This window comes from Macaca nemestrina, chromosome 3, assembly GCF_043159975.1.
Source record: "Macaca nemestrina isolate mMacNem1 chromosome 3, mMacNem.hap1, whole genome shotgun sequence".
Taxonomy (NCBI): Eukaryota; Metazoa; Chordata; class Mammalia; order Primates; family Cercopithecidae; genus Macaca; species Macaca nemestrina.
In genome coordinates this window covers 20,610,908-20,630,229 of record NC_092127.1, presented here as the reverse complement: position 1 = coordinate 20,630,229, position 19,322 = coordinate 20,610,908, and the positions used below count along the sequence as shown (strand labels likewise).

General features: G+C 38.7%; 1 protein-coding gene across 3 annotated transcripts in view; it reads right to left on the bottom strand.

Annotated features, from left to right (window-relative positions):
- LOC105466698 (SH3 domain containing ring finger 1) overlaps window positions 1-19,322 on the bottom strand; it is a 177,280-nt gene that overhangs the window by 39,141 nt on the left and 118,817 nt on the right. For all 3 annotated transcript variants that reach the window (XM_011715794.3, XM_011715793.3, XM_011715796.3), the window contains exon 5: window positions 3,174-3,476. In XM_011715794.3, coding sequence (XP_011714096.1) covers window positions 3,174-3,476 — 303 coding nt within the window. The remainder of the gene's footprint in view (window positions 1-3,173; window positions 3,477-19,322) is intronic.

Here is a 19,322-nt window from a genome sequence, read left to right as displayed (position 1 = left end):
GCCTAAGGACCCACTCACATGGTGTACACATGAGCTGGAAGGTGCCGAGGTCCCTGATAACTCTGTGGTGCTATCACACCAGCACCCAAATGCCTGTATCTAGATCTCAATGGGATGAGATAAAAATGAATACTAACATTTTTAAGCCCCTTACTTTCAATTTTCTAATATACCCAACCAAATTTAATCCTAACTATACTAAAAAATTACAAAAACTAGCCACGTGTGGTGGCACACACCTTTAATCTCAGCTACTTGCGAGGCCGAGGCAGGAGAATCGCTTGAAACTGGGAGGCAAAGGTTGCAGTGAGCCAAGATTGTGCCATTGTACTCCAGCCTGGGTGACAACAGCCAAACTCCATCTCAAAAAAAAGAAAAAAAAAGAGGCCATGTGCGGTGGCTCACGCCGGTAATCCCAGCACTTTGGGAGGCCGAGGTAGGTGGACCACCTGAAGTCAGGAGTTCAAGACCAGCCTGGCCAACATGGTGAAATCCCATCTCTACTAAAAATATAAAAACTAGCTGGGTGTGGTGGTGGTGCCTGTAATCCCAGCTCCTCGGGAGGCTGAGGCAGGAGAATTGCTTGAATCCAGGAGATGGAGGTTGCAGTGAGCAGACACAGTGCCACTGCACTCTAGCCTTGGTGACAAAGTGAGACTCCATCTCAAAAAAAAAAAAAGGAAAGGAAAGGAAATTGCAGGCAAAGGTTAACATGTATAAGGAAAAGGAAGACAGCAATCAGGTCAATAGCAGGGGACAGATTCAGCAATGGGCCTCAGTGAAATCTACAGCCAGGCCCTGTGCTGGGCAGGGGAAAATGAGAGTCCTGTTTTAAACGGTCTTACATGAGCAATTTCCCCATATGCACTGATCTCCATGATTGGAAGAGTTTTTGCACGTCACAAATGCTACACATGCTCAATGCTCTATTGGGGACTGGGGTTCCCTTCAATGTACACAATGCCCTAGATAAGTAGTGTTTTCTATAAACCATGGCTGGAGAAACCAGGCAGCACTTCAAACACCTTCCAGGCTCTTCTAGAAATAACTTCTCCCTGAGGCAACACTCTGCCACTGAAAACAGACCGAACTGGAATATGGAAGGAGGGGTGGAATGGTTGAAGGGGAAACTTCCAACGGAACACAGAAAGAGCCTTGTTTCCTAAGCTACTTGAACCAAAACAAAAATAGCTCTATTTTTATAGTCTTCGTTCCCAGCTCTGGTGTGGTACCGTCAGGCATGTTCACACCTGAATGCTGAGCTCTCTGCAAAAGATGAACATGCTCAGTCTATCTTCTTTTCTCTTTTCATTTTCTCTAATGCCAAAAGATTATTGTCCACTCTTTTAAAGCTAGTCCCATTCTGAGCTGTCACTATTCTTAGCAGAAGCTTGTCTTTTATTTCAAGACAACATCATTGTGCAAATGTTGCTAGGTCCCAAGATAAAAAGCACAGAATCAAAATGATTCAATTTTCTTTTAGTGAGTGGCCATCTTCACTAGCTCCCTCCTTCAGAACCTTACTCAAAAACCTTTAGTTCTGAACCTTTCCGGATTAACCTCACTTTGCCCTTCCTACTCTGATCTATGCTCCATGTCTATTTCTCACACGGGTATGATTAGTTACATGTAAAACGACATGGTTCCCCTCTCTACCCATTTTTCAAGTGACTCATTCATCCAACAAATACATGTTGAGTGCTTTCTGTATGTCTGCCATTTAGAATATAATCAGTGTATAAAACAAAGACCCTTGCCTTCACCGCACTCATGTTCTAGTTGTGCCTGTCTTTATTTCTCAGTAAAAGTTTCATGGCCCTACCACCTAAAAATGCCACAAAACAACAATCCCACCATCCCATTCAGAAAGTGAATGCATTTAACTTGAAACACACGGTATAAATCTAAAGGAGCAGGGTCAAATAAATGAGGCTGAGGCTGTGGCTCATACTTGTAATCCCAGCATGTTGGGAGGCCCGGGTAGGATGTTCACTTGAGGCCAAGAGTTTGTTACCAGCCTGGGCAACACAGTGAGACCCCATCTCTATTAAAAACAAACAAGCATGAGGCTGAGAAAAAAATGGCAAGGGATATCAAAAACTGTATTTTACATTTTCATTCTGTGGTCCAAAACAGGCACTTACTAGAATGTAAACTTTTTAAGGACCAGAAATGTGTATTTCTTTCTTTTTCTTTAAGGGGACATAATTTCATTTTAATGTTTAAAGAAAAAAAAAAACACACCATAGTTTTATGATGGAGTAGAATGTAAAATCTGCATGAATTTTCAAGATGAAACATGAGACTTGAAAGAAATTTCTTCTGCTTGTGACAGGCAGCTTTGAACTAGGTTCTCTGACCTTTAAGTTGAGGAAAATACAGCCATCACCTAAGTGGATAATGACAGCAGCCCTGTGGCTTGGGCAGGGTTATAATTAGGCCCTTTTTGTAGTGCAGAATTAAAGCCTAATACAGCAAATTGCTATATTTTATATACCATGGTATACACAGTGCCTAGAAGGGTCCAATAGTAAAGTGCTCAATAAATGTTTGCCAAATGAATTAATGAATGCCCCGTCATCCCGTGTATTCTTATAAACCTAAGAATAATGCATGGCTATTTTTTACATACCAGTCCAAAGTCGTAATGAACTAATGAGCTTAAAAAATGTGAGGTCGATTTCTAATTTAAATTAAATGCTTCTTTCTGTCCTTGCTCTTTTTTCTCTATAATTCTGGGAAGCCTAAATATTAAGTTAAGTTACATAGATACAAGTAACTACAAACGTTACAAGTTTGGACCATGGCATCTTAAATCTGGGTGGAGATGAAGTTTTAGTTGGCAAGATCTCCCAAAAAAGTACTGTGAGAAAGTTCTCTAAGGCTGAGTGCTTGCTTGGTGAAACTGGTAAGTATTATTTAACTCATCTTATAAGTTCTGATCTTCCCTTTGAAAATGATGGAGTAGTTAGTTCTGGGTTGATACACTCAAGTTAGCTTTGCCTTCTCCATTTTTCCACCTACAAAATGAAGACAGGTTTTGCTTCCCAAAAAAGCTACTATCTTCAGAAGTTCAAAATAAGTAATGTTTGTCAGCTAGTGAACAAACATGTTTGTGAGTTGATCCTTTTGTGGGTGAGCTCTTTTTATATAACCCTTGTTTGAGGATTTACCTGAGAAGGGGCACTGCAGGAGAGGCCAGACAGCTCGCTGATCCGTGCAGCAGCAGTGGGGTTGCTGGAGCTGATGAGGACAGGGGGGCTGATCTCCATGGAGTGGCGGTTCTGGGATGCCTGGGAGGACTTGTTGGCCATAGTGAGGGAAGTGAAGGAGTGCCGCTTTTTGGTGTTCTTCTTGGTGTCGGAGTGCTTTGGGGCAGTGCTGCTCTGGGCTGCCGCCGAGGAACATTCTCCAGCATCAACTCCTGGCACAGGAGGCTTATCCCATTCTATCAGCTGCTTAGCAGCCGAGTTAAACTGCAAAAGCAACCAACAAACCAACCCAAGAAGTTAAACAATTCCCAAGAATTCCCTGAGGTTTATTTTCAACATGATTTCACCCAAAATTTAAAGTCACTACTTTAAAGTTTGCCTATACAGTGTTTGTTTTTCCCATGTGAGGTATCTTTTCTCTCAATATTGGGACTTCATCGTATCTATATCACAGGTAGATATTAAATCAAGAATAAACAATTCCACTGCAAGACTGAAAGAGTAAAAGACAATTTTATTAAGAATTTCCATAATGTCTGATTTTAAAACTTGCCAATAACAAATGAAAATTTATTTCAGCTCACTGTGAAATTTTCAGAAGAGCAATCAAAGAGGTGTATTTGTCTGACTGAACACCCTGTTGCATAATAATGGTTGGGTATTTGCTCAAAGCACAACTGAACAACGAAGGGGCAACTTTTGGGTTTGGTAAAAATGAGCAAGAAGACAAAGAATAAAACCATTCCAAATGAACTCATGTACCTCCATGTATATTCACCTCCTGCCTTTCTTTCTGTATTCTGGGAGAACATCACAAAAATCTGGCAGAAATTCTTAACATGTTTTTTTGTTACATCATTGTATCAGCTATCATCCTATGTGCACACACTTTAAACCATAACAGGGTAAGACATGAAATTCAAGTCCTGTTGGCAAGCTAACTTCATCTATCTGAAAAGCCCCAGTGTAAATTAAGAGTACCAGGGGTCAAAATCTGTGCACTCCACTGATATTATCAGCAAGAAAGGAAAGAACACAAGCCTTTTGTTTTCCCTAGGGCAAAATAAAACATTTCCGGAAAGCTTCAAGGACAATAAGCAGCATATAACTTACCTAGATAGTACAGTAATGGGAAACATAGCTTAATCTCTCAAAAAAAAAATTGAGATGCACAATAATAAACTTTTAAAAGGTAACTTAAATATAATATTAAGGAAAACAGTGATTTTTTTCATCTCAGCATTACACATTGGGCACTTCACAAATGTCTTTATATAAAATAACATCATGTCCTATTTGTCCCATCTAAATTGTTCAGGCTATGTCTTCTCATTCTGTTGATAAGGCCACCCTACTACAAGAATGGAAACCCTGTCAGTCAATATTTTATGAAATGAACTTGCTTTGGAACAACTGGTTCCTCACAAAGCTGTGTTAGTTGGAGATCAGCAGTCACTGCTTCTATAGATGATTGCAAATTGACTGACAATTTGTTCCTAAGCCTCCTTGGGGACTCAAATTCAGGTGGCTTGTCTAATCTATAATTAGTAAGATAAATCTTTATCAAACATGACCATATCTCTTCTTCAGACTTTAAGAAGTTTCTCCACGATAATCTTTCGGAAACAATAGGCAGTAATGCCAGAATAACACCTGTCGATGCCTGAAGCACCAATGGTGGGAGAAAGGATCATAAAGACTTCTTGTGGTGTGTGTTCAGGGATGAAAATGAGGTGCCAGTAAAGGGTGGCCCTATTAAAAGCATTTTCATGGCAACTGGCCAGGAGATCCAGAATTTACAAATCCCTTATTGGTCTAGCTATCCCACCTTGAGAATAAAAAGCCCAAATGAAGCAAAGTAAAGTTTTATACTATGGTGGGGGTGGCCCAAACCTCACTGTAGAGCTCTAATAAACTGCAATGAACCATGGACGGGTAGGGTCCTCTTTCCTGCACAGGCTGGGTGTAAGGAGCCTGGAAACAAAGCAGATTGAAAAGCTACTTCATCTCCTCCATCCCAAACACAACACCCTCATGAAATGAAAGGCCAGCGCACCTGGCAATGCTGGAGAAAAAGGAGCCAGAGAATGTCTTCTTCAACCAGACGTTTATTTAGACACCTAGAAACAAATCTTTGAAGGCACAAACCTAATCAGTGTGCTGGAATCTGACTGATCAACTCAGCACTCCTGTACCAGTGAGTAAGAAGTAGGGGAGGGAGTTAAGAAGACTTTCTTCTCATTGAGGCCAAAAATATGAATAGAGGAAACTATCACATCTATTTCATATGTTTAGATTAATTCTGGGGTCAAACAATAGGCTCCATTAGTGGTGCCTGCTTTGAAAGGTTCTGAAAAATTACTATAATCTCGTCATGGTCATACTTGGCTGGCCAAGTGTCAGTTATAGAGTCAACGTTGTGTTAGTATTTCAGGTTTCCATATGCTGTGCTCTGGTATAAACATCTGAGGATTAAAATATTGTTCCCGATATTTCCTGCTGCTTTCTCAACAGAACAATACTGGGTGCTTCCTTTGTGTCTTTCTTCATATCATATATCCTCCATTAAAATAAATACACACTGAGCATCTATTTGGTGGGGGGATTGGGGGGAAAGGTCTCACTCTGTTGCCCTGGCTGAAGTACAGTGGCACATTCATTGCTCAGTGCAGCCTTGAACTCCTGGGCTCGAGCGATCCTCTTGTCTCAACCTCCTGAGTAGCTGGGACTATAGGTATGTAACACCACACCCAGCTAATTTTAATAGCGATGAGGTCTCATTATGATGTCTAGCTGGTGTCGAACTTCTGGGCTCAAGCGATCCTCCCGTCTCAACCTCTCAAAGTGCTGGGATTACAGGCGTGAGCCACTATGACTGGACTCTGAGCACCAATTATGTGCTGAATAATGTGCTTGGTGCTAAAGATCTACAAATGCAGAGAAATGGTCTCTGCCCTCAAGGAGCTTACAAACAGGCATAAAAGTAACACAGTGCTTTCCATAATTTCTTATGTCTAGCTACTTTTGCTCAACAATATGCTTTTTGAGATTTATCCATATTGCTCCATGAGTCAGCAGTTCTCTCTTTTAAATTGCTGTGTAATATTCTATTGTGTAAATATACTATAATTTATCTATCCGTTCTACTGCTGATTAACATGTGGGTTTTCTTTCCTCCTTTCCTGCCTTCCTTCCTTCCAATAGACGGTGGCTAGTAAGAACAATGCTGCTGTGAATAATCTAGTATGTGTCTTCTGGTGGACATAAGCTCCCATCTAGATATTGGGTACACGTCCAGAAGTAGAACTGCTGGACCGCAGGGTTGGATGCTTAGAAACATTTATGCAGAAGCATGTGTATGCAGGTAGACACACCCTGGAGCGGTATAACAAGCCAACTGGCAAGTAGAAGACCACAGTTCTAGTCCTAGCACAGCCATTACCTAACTTTGGGGCCTTAAGGGAGCCATTTTACCTCTACTGTTCACAGCTTCCTCATCTATAAAGTAAGTTGGAGCAAATGATTTTTAGGTCTCTTTTAGCTCTCCACATGTATAATGCATAATCTCACTTTAAATGGACAAGTTTCATTTTTCTATTTCATTTCTATTCCTCTAAATAGCCTAGCATATTTTTTCTGCATTTGATTTTTATGCGTGGACAGTAATATTTGTTAGCAAGATGTTGTCATACTTTAAAATTACTTGAGATTTCTTCTGAAGCTGCATATATTAGTATTAAAAAACACTGCTCCTTGCTTCCTGTATCGGTTCCAGAGAAAATCATTAAAGGCTATTTGGTAGAGGCATTAAGTAAATCAGGCAGAAACATAAAGCAGCTTTTGCTGTAAGTATAACAACCTTTGGTAACAACAGGAAACCAAGAATCTGATAGCTTTTAATAGAATTTTGATAAAATTCATGTATGAATGTTTGAGCTCAGTAGTGTGAGCTTTCTGTGACATTTATCTAACCATGACCTTTAATGTTAGGAGTGCACTCATCACCTGCAAAATAAATTTGTATCCTAAAATACGTTATTCCAAGCATTTGGTAAGTAGCTTTGATAAGACTTAGGTTGGATATAAGGTAAACTTCAGTATACTGGAGATAAAAGCAGGGACTCTAAAATATTTATTACTCTTAAAATTCTTATGCCTCTTTTTGGAGAAAAGTCTAAAATGTAGAAAGAATGCGTTTTTGAGAGTTATCAGAAGCATAAATAAATATGAGATGATATACTGACAAAAATAATATCAATAATAACAACAAGGCAGGTTAAGAAATATTAAACTTTTTTGTGTATAGTTGCCCTCTTTGCTAGAGAGAATATAGTCTTTTTTTAAAAGGCGGGACTTAAAATTTTTTAAAGAGAAAAATTTTTTTAATGAGAACTAGTTGAATAGTTACTATTTTATAGGAAGCTTTACAGATGAATCAGTCTGTAGCTTCTGAGCACTACAGGATACAAACAGTAGATCTGAGAAGTAATTATTTTAATTCACAACCCACTACAGCAAGCTTGTCCAACCCACGGTCCTCTACATGTAGCCCAACACAAATTTGTAAACTTTCTTAAAACATTATGAGATTTTTTTGAGGTTTTGTTTTTTCTTTTCTTTTCTTTTCTTTTCTTTTTTAAAGCTCATCAGCTATCAATAGTGTTAGTGTATTTTATGTGTGGCCCAGGACAATTCTTCTTCTTCCAGTGTGACCCAGGGAAGACAAAAGATTGGACACCCCTGGTATAGAACATTATGAAGTAAAAAGTAAAAGGCCTCAGCCAGTTCCCCACATCTGTCTCTTCCCAACCTGCTTCCCAGATGGATTTCCATTTAACAATTTAAAACATATCCTTCATTTTCTATGTAGATGTTGTTATACATGTATCTACTTTATTGATTTTTAACACAAATAAAACCAAGCAATCCATTCTATTCTCTAATGAAACAATATTTCATGAACATCTTTGCATATCAATAGGGACAGGTTGATAGCATGGTATTCCATTTTATAGAGATGTTGCCATTTACTATGTCTTGGCAGGCTTGTACAAGCATATCCACAGGGTAAACTCCTAAAAGTGGAATTTGCTAGATCAAAGTGTAAGCTTAAAAATCATTTTTTTGAAGTAACAAGGTGTATTATATTGTTTTAACTTGCATTTCTATTTATTAATGAGATTAAGCATCTATTTTCTTTTTTTAGGATTTGCTTATTTCCATATTCTATCCATATGGATTGTTAGCATTTTTCTTATGGACTGATATAAACACTTTTTTTTTTTTTCTTTTTGAGACAGGGTCTCCCTCTGTCATCCAGGCTGGAGTGCAGTAGCACAATCTCAGCTCAGGGCAACCTCTGCCTCCCGGGTTCAAGCGATTCTCCTGCCTCAGCCTCCTGAGTAGCGGGTATTACAGGCAAGTGCCACCAAGACCCGGTTAATTTTTGTTTTTTTTTTTTGAGATGGAGTCTCGCTCTGTTGCCCAGGCTGGAGTGCAGTGGCGTGATCTCAGTTCACTGCAAGCTCTGCCTCCCGGGTTCATGCCATTCTTCCGCCTCAGCCTCCTGAGTAGCTGGGACTACAGGTGCCCACCACCACACCTGGCTAATTTTGTTTTTGTATTTTTTTAGTAGAGATGGGGTTTCACCGGGTAAGCCAGGATGATCTCAATCTCCTGACCTCGTGATCCACCTGCCTTGGCCTTCCAAAGTGCTGGGATTACAGGTGTGAGCCACCGTGCCTGGCCTAATTTTTGTATTTTTTTTAGTAGAGAAGGGGTTTCACCATATTGGTCAGGCTGGTCTCGAACTTCTGACCTCAGATGATCCACCTGCCTCGGTCTCCCACAGTGCTGGGATTACAGGCGTGAGCGATTGCGCCTCGCCATAAATAAACTTTCTATATTATGTAAAGTGCTCTTTAACTTATGTGTATATATGTGTGTATATATTTATGTCTATTAAATTAAAAATGTTGTTCTAATTTTTTTTAACTTCATGGGTTTGTTATAGATAAGTTTTTATTTTATGTGTCAAAATTATCTGTTTTTTTCCACTATTGCATCCTGATTTAACATCATGCTTTAAAAACCTTTTAATTCCACAATTGTTTTAAATAAGAAACCTACATTTTTTCCTAGTTTTAAATGTTTCCTTCTTTTCATTCTTTTTACATCTCCGTCAGTGAACCATATGCCCATCTGGTTTTGCATAAAGAATAAGGTCGGGAAAGCACTTAGCACTTTGTTTTTCCACATGACTCAGCAGTTGTCCTATCATCATTTAAATAACAGTCCATCTTTTCCTCTCTGGTTTGAAATGCCATGTTTTAAATGTAGCACTTCAACATTCTACTGCATCACTGAGTCCAATGTTCCTTCCCCAGATAAGTCACTCACTTTGAAGAAAATCAGTGAATGAATGAAATGCTATGGAATGGAAATTCATGCCCATTTACATCCTCTCGGCAGACATGAAAATATTTTGCCTCACATTAGAGTCCTTTGCAAAATGCTCCATAATGGCAATGAGAAACTGGTATTCCCATTTGTCTCCTATTCTCCCTACAATTTAGGTAACAAGGTTTTTGTTTTTGGATGACCTAAATATAAAAGGAAGCTCAGTCTTCATTTATAATACAAAACTTACCCACAGAAGAGGAGTTACTAAGAGACTGAAGGGATTACTCAAGAGTCTTTTAAAATTGATATGAAAGCCTCCCTCAGGTAACAGCTCCATTAAGGTCTCTGTAAATATTTGTTGAATGAATAAAAACGTTTGTCTCTTAGAACTATCAAGGGAGGGAAGTGCTGCCTCTAGCCCAACACTATGCAACTGAAATATAATATAAGCCACCCTTGGAATTTAGATTTTTTGATAGTCACATTTTAAAAGACAGAAAGAAATAAGTAAAACTCATTTTAATAATATATTTTATTTAGCCCAATATATCTACACTATGATCACTTCGACATGTAATCCATGTAAAAAAGTACTGAGATCGTTACATTCTTTTTCTGTACTATGTCTCTGAAACCCGGTGTGAACAGAGTGCTTCCATCCCACTCAGTTTGGATGAGTCTCGCTGCAAGTTGCTCCACAGTGGCATGTGCACTGGATAGCACAGCTCTAGACTCTCCACAGCTCCTGCACGGAAAGAAGCTGCAACACAGGGTGGCTGTGCTCCCGAGGCTCGTTAAGCACAAAGTATTTGCTGAACAGAGAAAAGAAGACTGAAATGACTCCCCTGATCCCCTATGGCCCACATTTCTGAAGCCTCCTGGGTCCTGAAGCAGTGCATTGGTAGCAACTACAAGGGTTACTCATTTAAGCAGTAGGACAGGGAGGAACACGGACTCCTAATACAAGCCTCACTACATCCTGCCAAGGGAAAAGGATTTTCAGAGTTAACTACCTGGCTCCACTAGGTTAGGAAGGTGAAACATCAGTTACGTAGCTCTTCACTTATTTTCATTATCTTCACTTTTGTTGGCCCTATCTGTTAGAAACAAAATAAACTAGAATTTTCTTGTTCAGTTTCTGATTTTGAAATGTAAGGTATAAAAAGAGGGTGCATGTCATTAAAAGCCTAAAAAGAATTTTAGCTTAGGTAGCTGAAAAAGGGACTGTCAGAGAAAACCACAGGAAAAGCTCTGAACTTCACACCGAAAGATTTAGGTTAGAGTTAGGTCTTTGTCCTCATTGGTTCAGTAACCTTGGGTGGACCATATAAATTCCACGGTTTTGGTTTCTCTAGCTGTATAAAACGGGAAGGTAACATCAATTTTACAGGTAGAAACGAGCATGGGTTAAAGTGCTCTGTAACATGTGCAGTGCTATATGAACATGAGTTACTCTTACTACTCAGAGTCCCAGCTTGCCATTAACTTGCTTTGTTGCTTTGGGCAAGTCATTTGATCTTGGGTATGCCTCCCATTTCTCATTTGTAACATGAAGCAGGACTTAATGATCTGTAAAATTTTATGCCTAGGTGAAGTACAAATACCTATTCTCAACCCAAACAAAAATATCCCATTCAAAATATTCAATAGGCAAAGACCTCTGTGTTGGGAATAGGGTCCTCAGGTATTCACTGACCAGAATCAAACCTAATGGAGGCTTTTACTCACCCAAATGTTTTTTGAGTGACTATTAAAAGCCAGGCACAGTACTAAATGAGAGAAACAGAGACAACATCTTTTCTGACTCATGATAAAAGAAGACCTAAGAAACAGCACGATGGATTAAGGATAGGAGGCGCAAATTCACGTGTCTGCCTAGTTTGGGCAGTTGAAGTCAATGAATGAAGAAGGCCAGACAGAGACCAACAGAGAATGGCAGGCACACGATAATGAACTATGGTCAACTGGGGAGTGTATGCTTTCTTTCAATGGACAACTGTTTGGCAGGGTCAACTGATTTTTTTTTTTTTTCTTTTAAGGAAAGCTGGAAATTAGGCTTATGTAAAACCTCCTGAGTTTACATCTTAACAAGTAATTTTTTAAAACCACTCTAAGTCAAGCATAAAAGTCATGGAGATCATACTAGTTGGTGATCTCTGATTTAGGGAAGAAATAATAGAGAAGAAAATAGTAGGGGTAACAGGAAAAGCAAAAGGCCCTCAGAATTTCAGAATCTACAAGAAAGAAGACCTTGAAAAGTTTCCCAGGCCAACCATCCAACCAATGCCCCAGAAATGAAAAAAGCAAAGAGTTTTGGAGAGATTAAGAATAGTGTACTCAACCCAGCAATTTCACTACTGGGTATATACCCAAAGGTAAAGAAATCGTTTTATTAAAAAGACACCTGTACTTGTATGTTTACTGCAGCACTATTCACAATAGCAAAGTCATGAAATCAACCTGAGTGTCCATCAACGGTCTATTGGATAAAGAAAATGTGGTATATATGCACCACAGGATATTACACAGCCATAAAAAAGAGAGAAATAATGTCTTTTGTAGCATCATGGATGGAGCTGGAGGTCATTATACTAAGTGAAATCACTCAGAAACAGAAAATCAAATACTGCATTTTCCCACTTATAACTGGACATAAAGATGGAAATAATAGACACTGAGGACTCCAAAAGTGGGAGGATGAGAGGGGGGTGACGGTTGAAAATTTACCTATTGGGTACAATGGTCACCATGTGAGTGATAGGTACATTAAAAGCCCAAACCTCACCAATATGCATGTAATGCCAATGTAACAAACCAGCACATGTACTCCCTGAATCTGAATAAAAATACAGACTTTTTAAAATTTTCTTTTTTGAGATCAAGTCTCACTCTGTGGCCCAGGCTGGAGTATAGTGGCGCGATCTCGGCTTGCTGCAGCTCCGCCTCCCAGGTTCAAGTGATTCTCCTGTCTCAGCCTCCTGAGTAGCTGGGATTACAGGTGCGTGTACCACGCCCAGATAATTTTTGTATTTTTAGTAGAGACGGGGTTTCACCATGTTGGTCAGGCTGGTCTCAAACTCCTGACCTTGTGATCTGCCCGCCTCAGCCTCCCAAAGTGCTGGGATTACAGGTGTGAGCCACTGCGCTCGGCCTAAAAAATATATTTTTTGAAAAGAATGGTGGTAGATGTTATTGAGAGGACAAAATGACAAAAACAAGAGCCAAGAAAAGTCAGTTCATAGCAAACAGGAGGAAAATTTCAGAGACTGGAGGGACCAGAGGCTAACACTAACTTCAGGGAGTAAGAAAGCAGAGGCGGAGAGCAGGGATAAGCGATTCTCTTGAGAAGGTTAGCAGAAGTAAGAAGAGGTAGAATCATAATTTGAGGGGAGCGTAGTCAAGGAATAGGTTTTTAGGGAGAGTAAAAGCTGATCGTTTTCCGGTATTAAAGGATAGCCAGGGGAAAGGGAATAACTGACATGCAAAACAGTAAAGATATAAAAGATGTGACCAAGTTCCTGGAAGACAAAAGGCCTGGGCAGAGAAGACAGCAACCGCAAAGGAAGAAAACACCTTCCCAACGGTGAACAGTGAATGTGCATACAAATTTAAAAGTTCAACCCTGAAAATTAAGTATAAAGTGGTACAAATACCTATTACTTCTGGAGCACCAGATGTACAGTCTATTCATGGTGCTGGGGAGAGAGACCAATGGATAATTTTTAAATTGGTCTTAGTTCACTTCACTATGTTTACTGGATCTGACAATACATGCAGTTTTATATATATATGCTTCTTTCTATTACATATTTGTTCACTGAATGCACACCATAAATCAGAAATGTCTGTTAGCCGAAAGTATCATTCCAATGACAAATTTTATTTTCTACAACCTGATTACCAGATGTAGGGATACTATAAAAGAAATACACATGTATCTCAGGAGGTTATGAACATGGAATTGTCATTAATTCTAAGTGAAAATTTGTCAATGTGAAATGACACACTGACAGAAATTCCACAGTGATGTGTAATCAGTTAATAAATCAGTGAACAAGTATTTCCCCTGTCCTGGATACTTAAAGCACGTGTGGATGTTCATGGGGGGCAGGGTGGGGGAATGGTGATCGCCAAGAGAGAATCTGGGACAGAAAGAGAATACTGTATCAAGGATATTGACCATCAGGACTTCGCACATTCATTTGAGATCTTCCTTCTTCTTAAAATATAGAGGAATTTTTGCCCCACAAATATGTGAAGCCTAATAGGTACATTATCACTAAACTTTATTATAAAAAGCAAGGTTGTTTTATAACACTTAGGAAAAATACTTTCCTAAAACATTCCATGTCATTCTAGAGAAGCCTGTTCCCATTGATGTAATAACGATGCTCCTGTTCAAGCCATTTTATATGCCACACATGCACACACATGCTGGACCAGTATAGAATATTCGTTCAGTCTTTTTTACATGATATAAGACATGACTTAACACTTGATTAATTAAAACAAACCTATTCTGCTTATTAAAGCTTTAGTTACTAGAAAAATTTAGCTTGTATATAACAATAATAAAATATTTAAATGATAAAATAATAAAAAGTTGAAAAGACATTAAAATATCATGGTTTTAATTAGTTTGTGATTTTTCTCATAAAAAAAAGGCAACCTCAGATATTTAAAATTGTTGAGTAGTGACTCATTTCTGAAAATTAACCTTTTAGGTAGGAGAAAATGAAATGTTTCATAATTTGTTCTGAAACATTAAAATGCCCTATACACTTTTTAAGTAAAGCTAGATAATAATAGTGATTCTGCCCAACCATTAGGAATGCTAGTTATTGAATGTGCTCTGAGACTAGGGCAGGGCAGAGGTCTAGGGAAGCACTGAACTACAGAGTGGAGGCCACGATTCCCTTCTCAATTCCTGGCTCTGTGTCCCCCTGAGCAAGACATTTGTCTACAAAATGGTAAAAATAATTAAATTACAGGTTAGCTACTAGAGTGTTTATTAGACAGTCATAAAAACTGATGTTTAGTAGTACTACAATTATATGGAGAGAGGCAAAATCATGTGTGTAATATCATTAAAGCATAAGGAAAAAGAATGGAAGGATATTTACCAAAATTAAACATGATGAGACTCAGGATTATTCATTTCCTTTCCAAACTTTCTGGAATATGATTATATTGTAGAAATAAAATCATTAAAAATATCCTTTACATAAGATATGGCTCTCAAGAAACACAGGAAAATAATAAATCATCAACAAACCAAATTATACACTTAGCATGTTCCAGGCAAGTAAGAATGGTACAAACGGGGTACTGTAGAAGTTCAAAGCAAGGAGAGGGTTCTTTTTTTTTGGTTCCGTTTCATAGAATTTCTTTTGTTGCATATGTAAATTAGGAAAGAAAGACTTCGTGAGAAATGATAGTATTTATTTGGACCTTGAAGGTGAACTTTCCATACAGACAAAGAAATATCCCTGATGAGCTGCAAAGAGAGCAATTCCAGGGTATGTTTCCCAGGAATGATCAGTAAACTTAGCTAGGGCCCTGGTACATGTAGCAAAATAGGGCCAGGTTAAAGAACTTGGCGATTCTTTAGGGAGTCACTGTGGACCTTAGATGCCATGTGGTGATTAGCCTAGGCCTCTGATTAAGGCTGTTCAGGAAATCTGCATTTTTATGTTCTGTGAAACTACCTAGAGTACTGGAAACTGTCCATTCATGAAGTGAGAACTCCATAAACATTAACCGATCTTTAAAATCTCAGCTCTCTCAATGTTTTCCTGATGGAAAACAAAAAGAAACTCTTAAATTAGAAAGAAGTCTCTGAATAATAGATGGTGCATAAACTACCCTAAATCCTTACCTAACCTAAACAACTCCTTTTTAGATTAAGTCTTTAGCCATATTTATTAAACAGCTGTTCCTGGAGCTCAGAGGGGACCTGCCTTTGCCTTTAGAACTTCAGGAGCCAGTGCTCATTTTTCCTTTTCCTTCTATCGTTGTGGCAGAAGGAAAAGTAATAATTACTTGTATCAAGTGGATAGCATTCAGAAGATACGAAAACCTACACCATGGGACACAGTCTACGGTGCTTAAAAAAAAAAAGCTACTCAAAGGCAGATCCAATGTACTCAGTCAGTCAGAATTACAGATGAAAGTATGGTGCTAAGCAACAGAGTAATTCTTCCTCACTGACTTCTCAACGATGTCTTCAAATTTCACTTACAAAAATTTATTTATTTCAGGTTTGAAAGGGAAATTTGGATGCTAAGCAACATAGTAATTCCCTCTTCCCAACTTCCCCATAATCTCCCTAAATTTCTTTTATAAACATTAACTTTTTAATTTTAAAGGAAAATAATACATCTAAAGGAAAAAAAAATCCAAAAGTATAAATGATGCTATCTTTTTATATAGTTCAATCAACTCTTTGATTATTAGATCAAAGGCTAATAATGTGCCCTTCTGCTATCATTATTCTCAAGAGGAAAGGCTTTTAGTTAAAAAATAAAGTTAGCATTGTTATTCTTAGCTCCTCCAGGGGTCACCTTGGCAACTTCAAACTACGTACCTAAACTTCCACTTCTTATTCTTTGGAACACAGACATTATCTTCCAATTCTCTCACACCCTAGAAGAGGAAGCTAGCACCCCCACCTTTAATGCCACTTGTGCTCCCTGAGCCCTACACATTTGACTTCCCATTGTTGAGGCTGATAACACACTCTATCCATAGCCAGAGAAATGTCTCCCATGATTTGTCTACGGTTGATTCTAGAAGTTGAATATAACTAATACTCCAAATTGTACACTTTAAATATGTGTAGTTTATTGTATGTAACTTATGTCAATAAACTTATTTTAAAAATGAGGATCCTTGACAATAAGGCTATCCTACCCCAGCTCAAAGTAAGCCAAAGGAGAAACTGAAAATAGGTGAAAATTCATCTCAGAAAGAATCAGGGAGTCTTTTTTTCTTAACATTTTATTTTTTTAATTGACAAAATTGTATATATTTATCATGCATAAGATGATGTTTTAAAATATGCATACATTGTGGAATGCCTAAATTGAGCTGATTAACATATGTATTACCTCACATAGGTATCATTTTTTGTGGTGAGAACACTTAAAAATCCACTCTCAGCATTTTTCAAGAATACAATAATATACTGTTATTAACTATAGTCACCCTATAGACCTCTTGAACTTACTCCTCCTACATACCTAAAATTTTATATCCTTTGACCTACCCTACCCCCAGGGGGGTCTCTTCTACAAAGCTGGCCCTCCACATGCATCTTAGGGCCCCACCTCCGAGGAATGGAGGACCAACTGCAGTACGCCATTATATGTAAGTGACTTAAGCATCCGCAGACTTGGAAACCATAAGGAATCCTGAAACCAACCCCCTGTGGATACTGAGCGACAACAGTATTTAAGAAATAAATAACCAGTAGAGATTACAAAATCTAATCCATACAGTATCGCTACCATTAATTTGGGAAAATTCTAAACTAGGTACGACAAACAAACAAACAAACAAACAAACAAAACAAGATAAAAGCTTGCATTAAGGTCACACAGACCAGCTGGTTCTGAAGAATGTAACTTCCTGACATAACACCAAGATAAACCAATGATAAGATATACGCATAGGCAGTGAATGATGGGAGAATTAGCTGAACAATGTAGAAGGAGGCAAAATCTCCAAACATGTTTGTTTTGGGTTTAGAACCTTTCATTATAAAAGTTCATAGGTTGCTCATTCATTCAACCAATATTTATTGAAAGCCTACTACGGGCAGGCGCTGTGCAAAGACCCTGGGGAACTAGCCCTTAGGAGTTTGAATTCTAATGGGGAAATGGAGGGTGAGGAGTCAGCTAGTAACCACCTCAACAAATAACTGGAAATATAGAGAGAAAAAAGTGTTAATAATTTCTAGGGATAATAATAACAAATGGTGATAATAATCACAGCCATCACTGACAGTGCTCTTGCTGGTACCAGGCACTATTCTTAAGTATCACTGGAACTTATTATTTTACAAATGAAGAGCCAGGCCCAAAGTCACTCAGATAATTAGTAGTAGAGTCAAGACTTGAATCCTGGCCATCTGGCTCCAGAGTCCAAGCTTTCTCCCACTATGGCACCAGTATGTGTTTGGGGTAAAGTAAGTAAAGAGGAGGCACTCCCCTAGATGATGTGAGAGAAAGTGTCAGAAGAAGTGACAGCTGACACGAGATCTAAACCAATAAGAAATGCAGTCCTTGTTTCTGGCAGTAACTACCGAGTAAGAACAGTTGTCTATGAGGCCACTCCAACTTCAGGACTTCCGCACATTATCTTTCATCATCTATAGCAGAAGAGCAAGTTGCTAAATAACTTTTTTGGTGTTGAAAAACTGAGTGGGTGATATTTCAAACAAATGAGTAGGAATCAAAATAAAAATAAAATGAGAAACTTAATAAAAATTTATAGTTCACTATAAGCCTACAATACACAATTATGTTTGGGAAGCATCCAAAATTCCATATTCAGCACTTATTTCATTCAAATATTTTGCTTGCTAAGAATCATATCATCCGAACTTGAATGAATGAGTCAGCTCTGAATTAATGGGGTTAAAAATCTTTCCTTCTATTTTATAGAAAACCAGTGTTTTTGAACAAAGAAAGAAGTAGATTAAAAATTTTTATTTTTAAAACTGTACTCAGTCCTTAAAAAATACACCCTTTTATACACATCCTGGCATGGTGTCTTCAAGAACTGCTTTTAACCTTTACTATTTTCCAGCTTACACAAGAGAAGAAAGGGCCTGTCTAAATTAAATAGAACCCATAACCTCTAAGGCTCCACCAAATAGAGGTCTGAAAGAATCTCCAGAGGGGAAGGGTGAATGTGATCAAAGCAAGAGAACCCTTGCCCTTATCTTAAGAGCTCAACAAGGACTCCAAGGCATGGAATCCAGGGCCATTTATATAGCCATTCTTTCCCCACTCACTTCTCGCAACCAGACTCTCCTCCATTCAAGCCTTGAAGAATTCTGTGTTCTACTTTAATAAGCAAAGTGTTTTTGCATTATTAAAAAATTTGGCCAGGCATGGTGGCTCATGCCCATAATATCAGCACTTTGGGAGACAGTGGCAGGAGGATCATATAAGGTCAGGAGTTCGAGACCAGTCTGACCAACATGGTGAAACCCCGTCTCTACTAAAAATACAAAATTAGCCGGGCATGGTGGCGCATGCCTATAATTCCAGCTACTTGGGAGGCTGAGGCAGGAGAACTGCCTGAACCCGGAAGGCACAGGTTGCAGTGAGCCAAGATCGTGCCATTGCACTCCAGCCTGGGCAACAAGAGCACAACTCTGTCTCAAAAAAAAAAAAAAAAAAAAAAGTAGATTTGTTTCCAAGCCACTATACACCAACCACTATTTTATCACCTTATTCCAGTGCACGTGGAGATCACAGTCCATAGTTACAGGACGTTGAGAAAGAAAAGGAGAGTTGAGGACAGGAAGGGAGGGCAAACTATTCCAGTAGCATTTCTCACCACCTCAATCCTCTCTTTACCCACCTCCAGTGCTCAGCTCCTTAGAGTTTACCTTCCCTCCTAATTCCACAGCTCCACATCTAAACCTCTGACCCAGAGATTCTACTCCAGGCCCACAATCCTACCCCAAGGCCCATC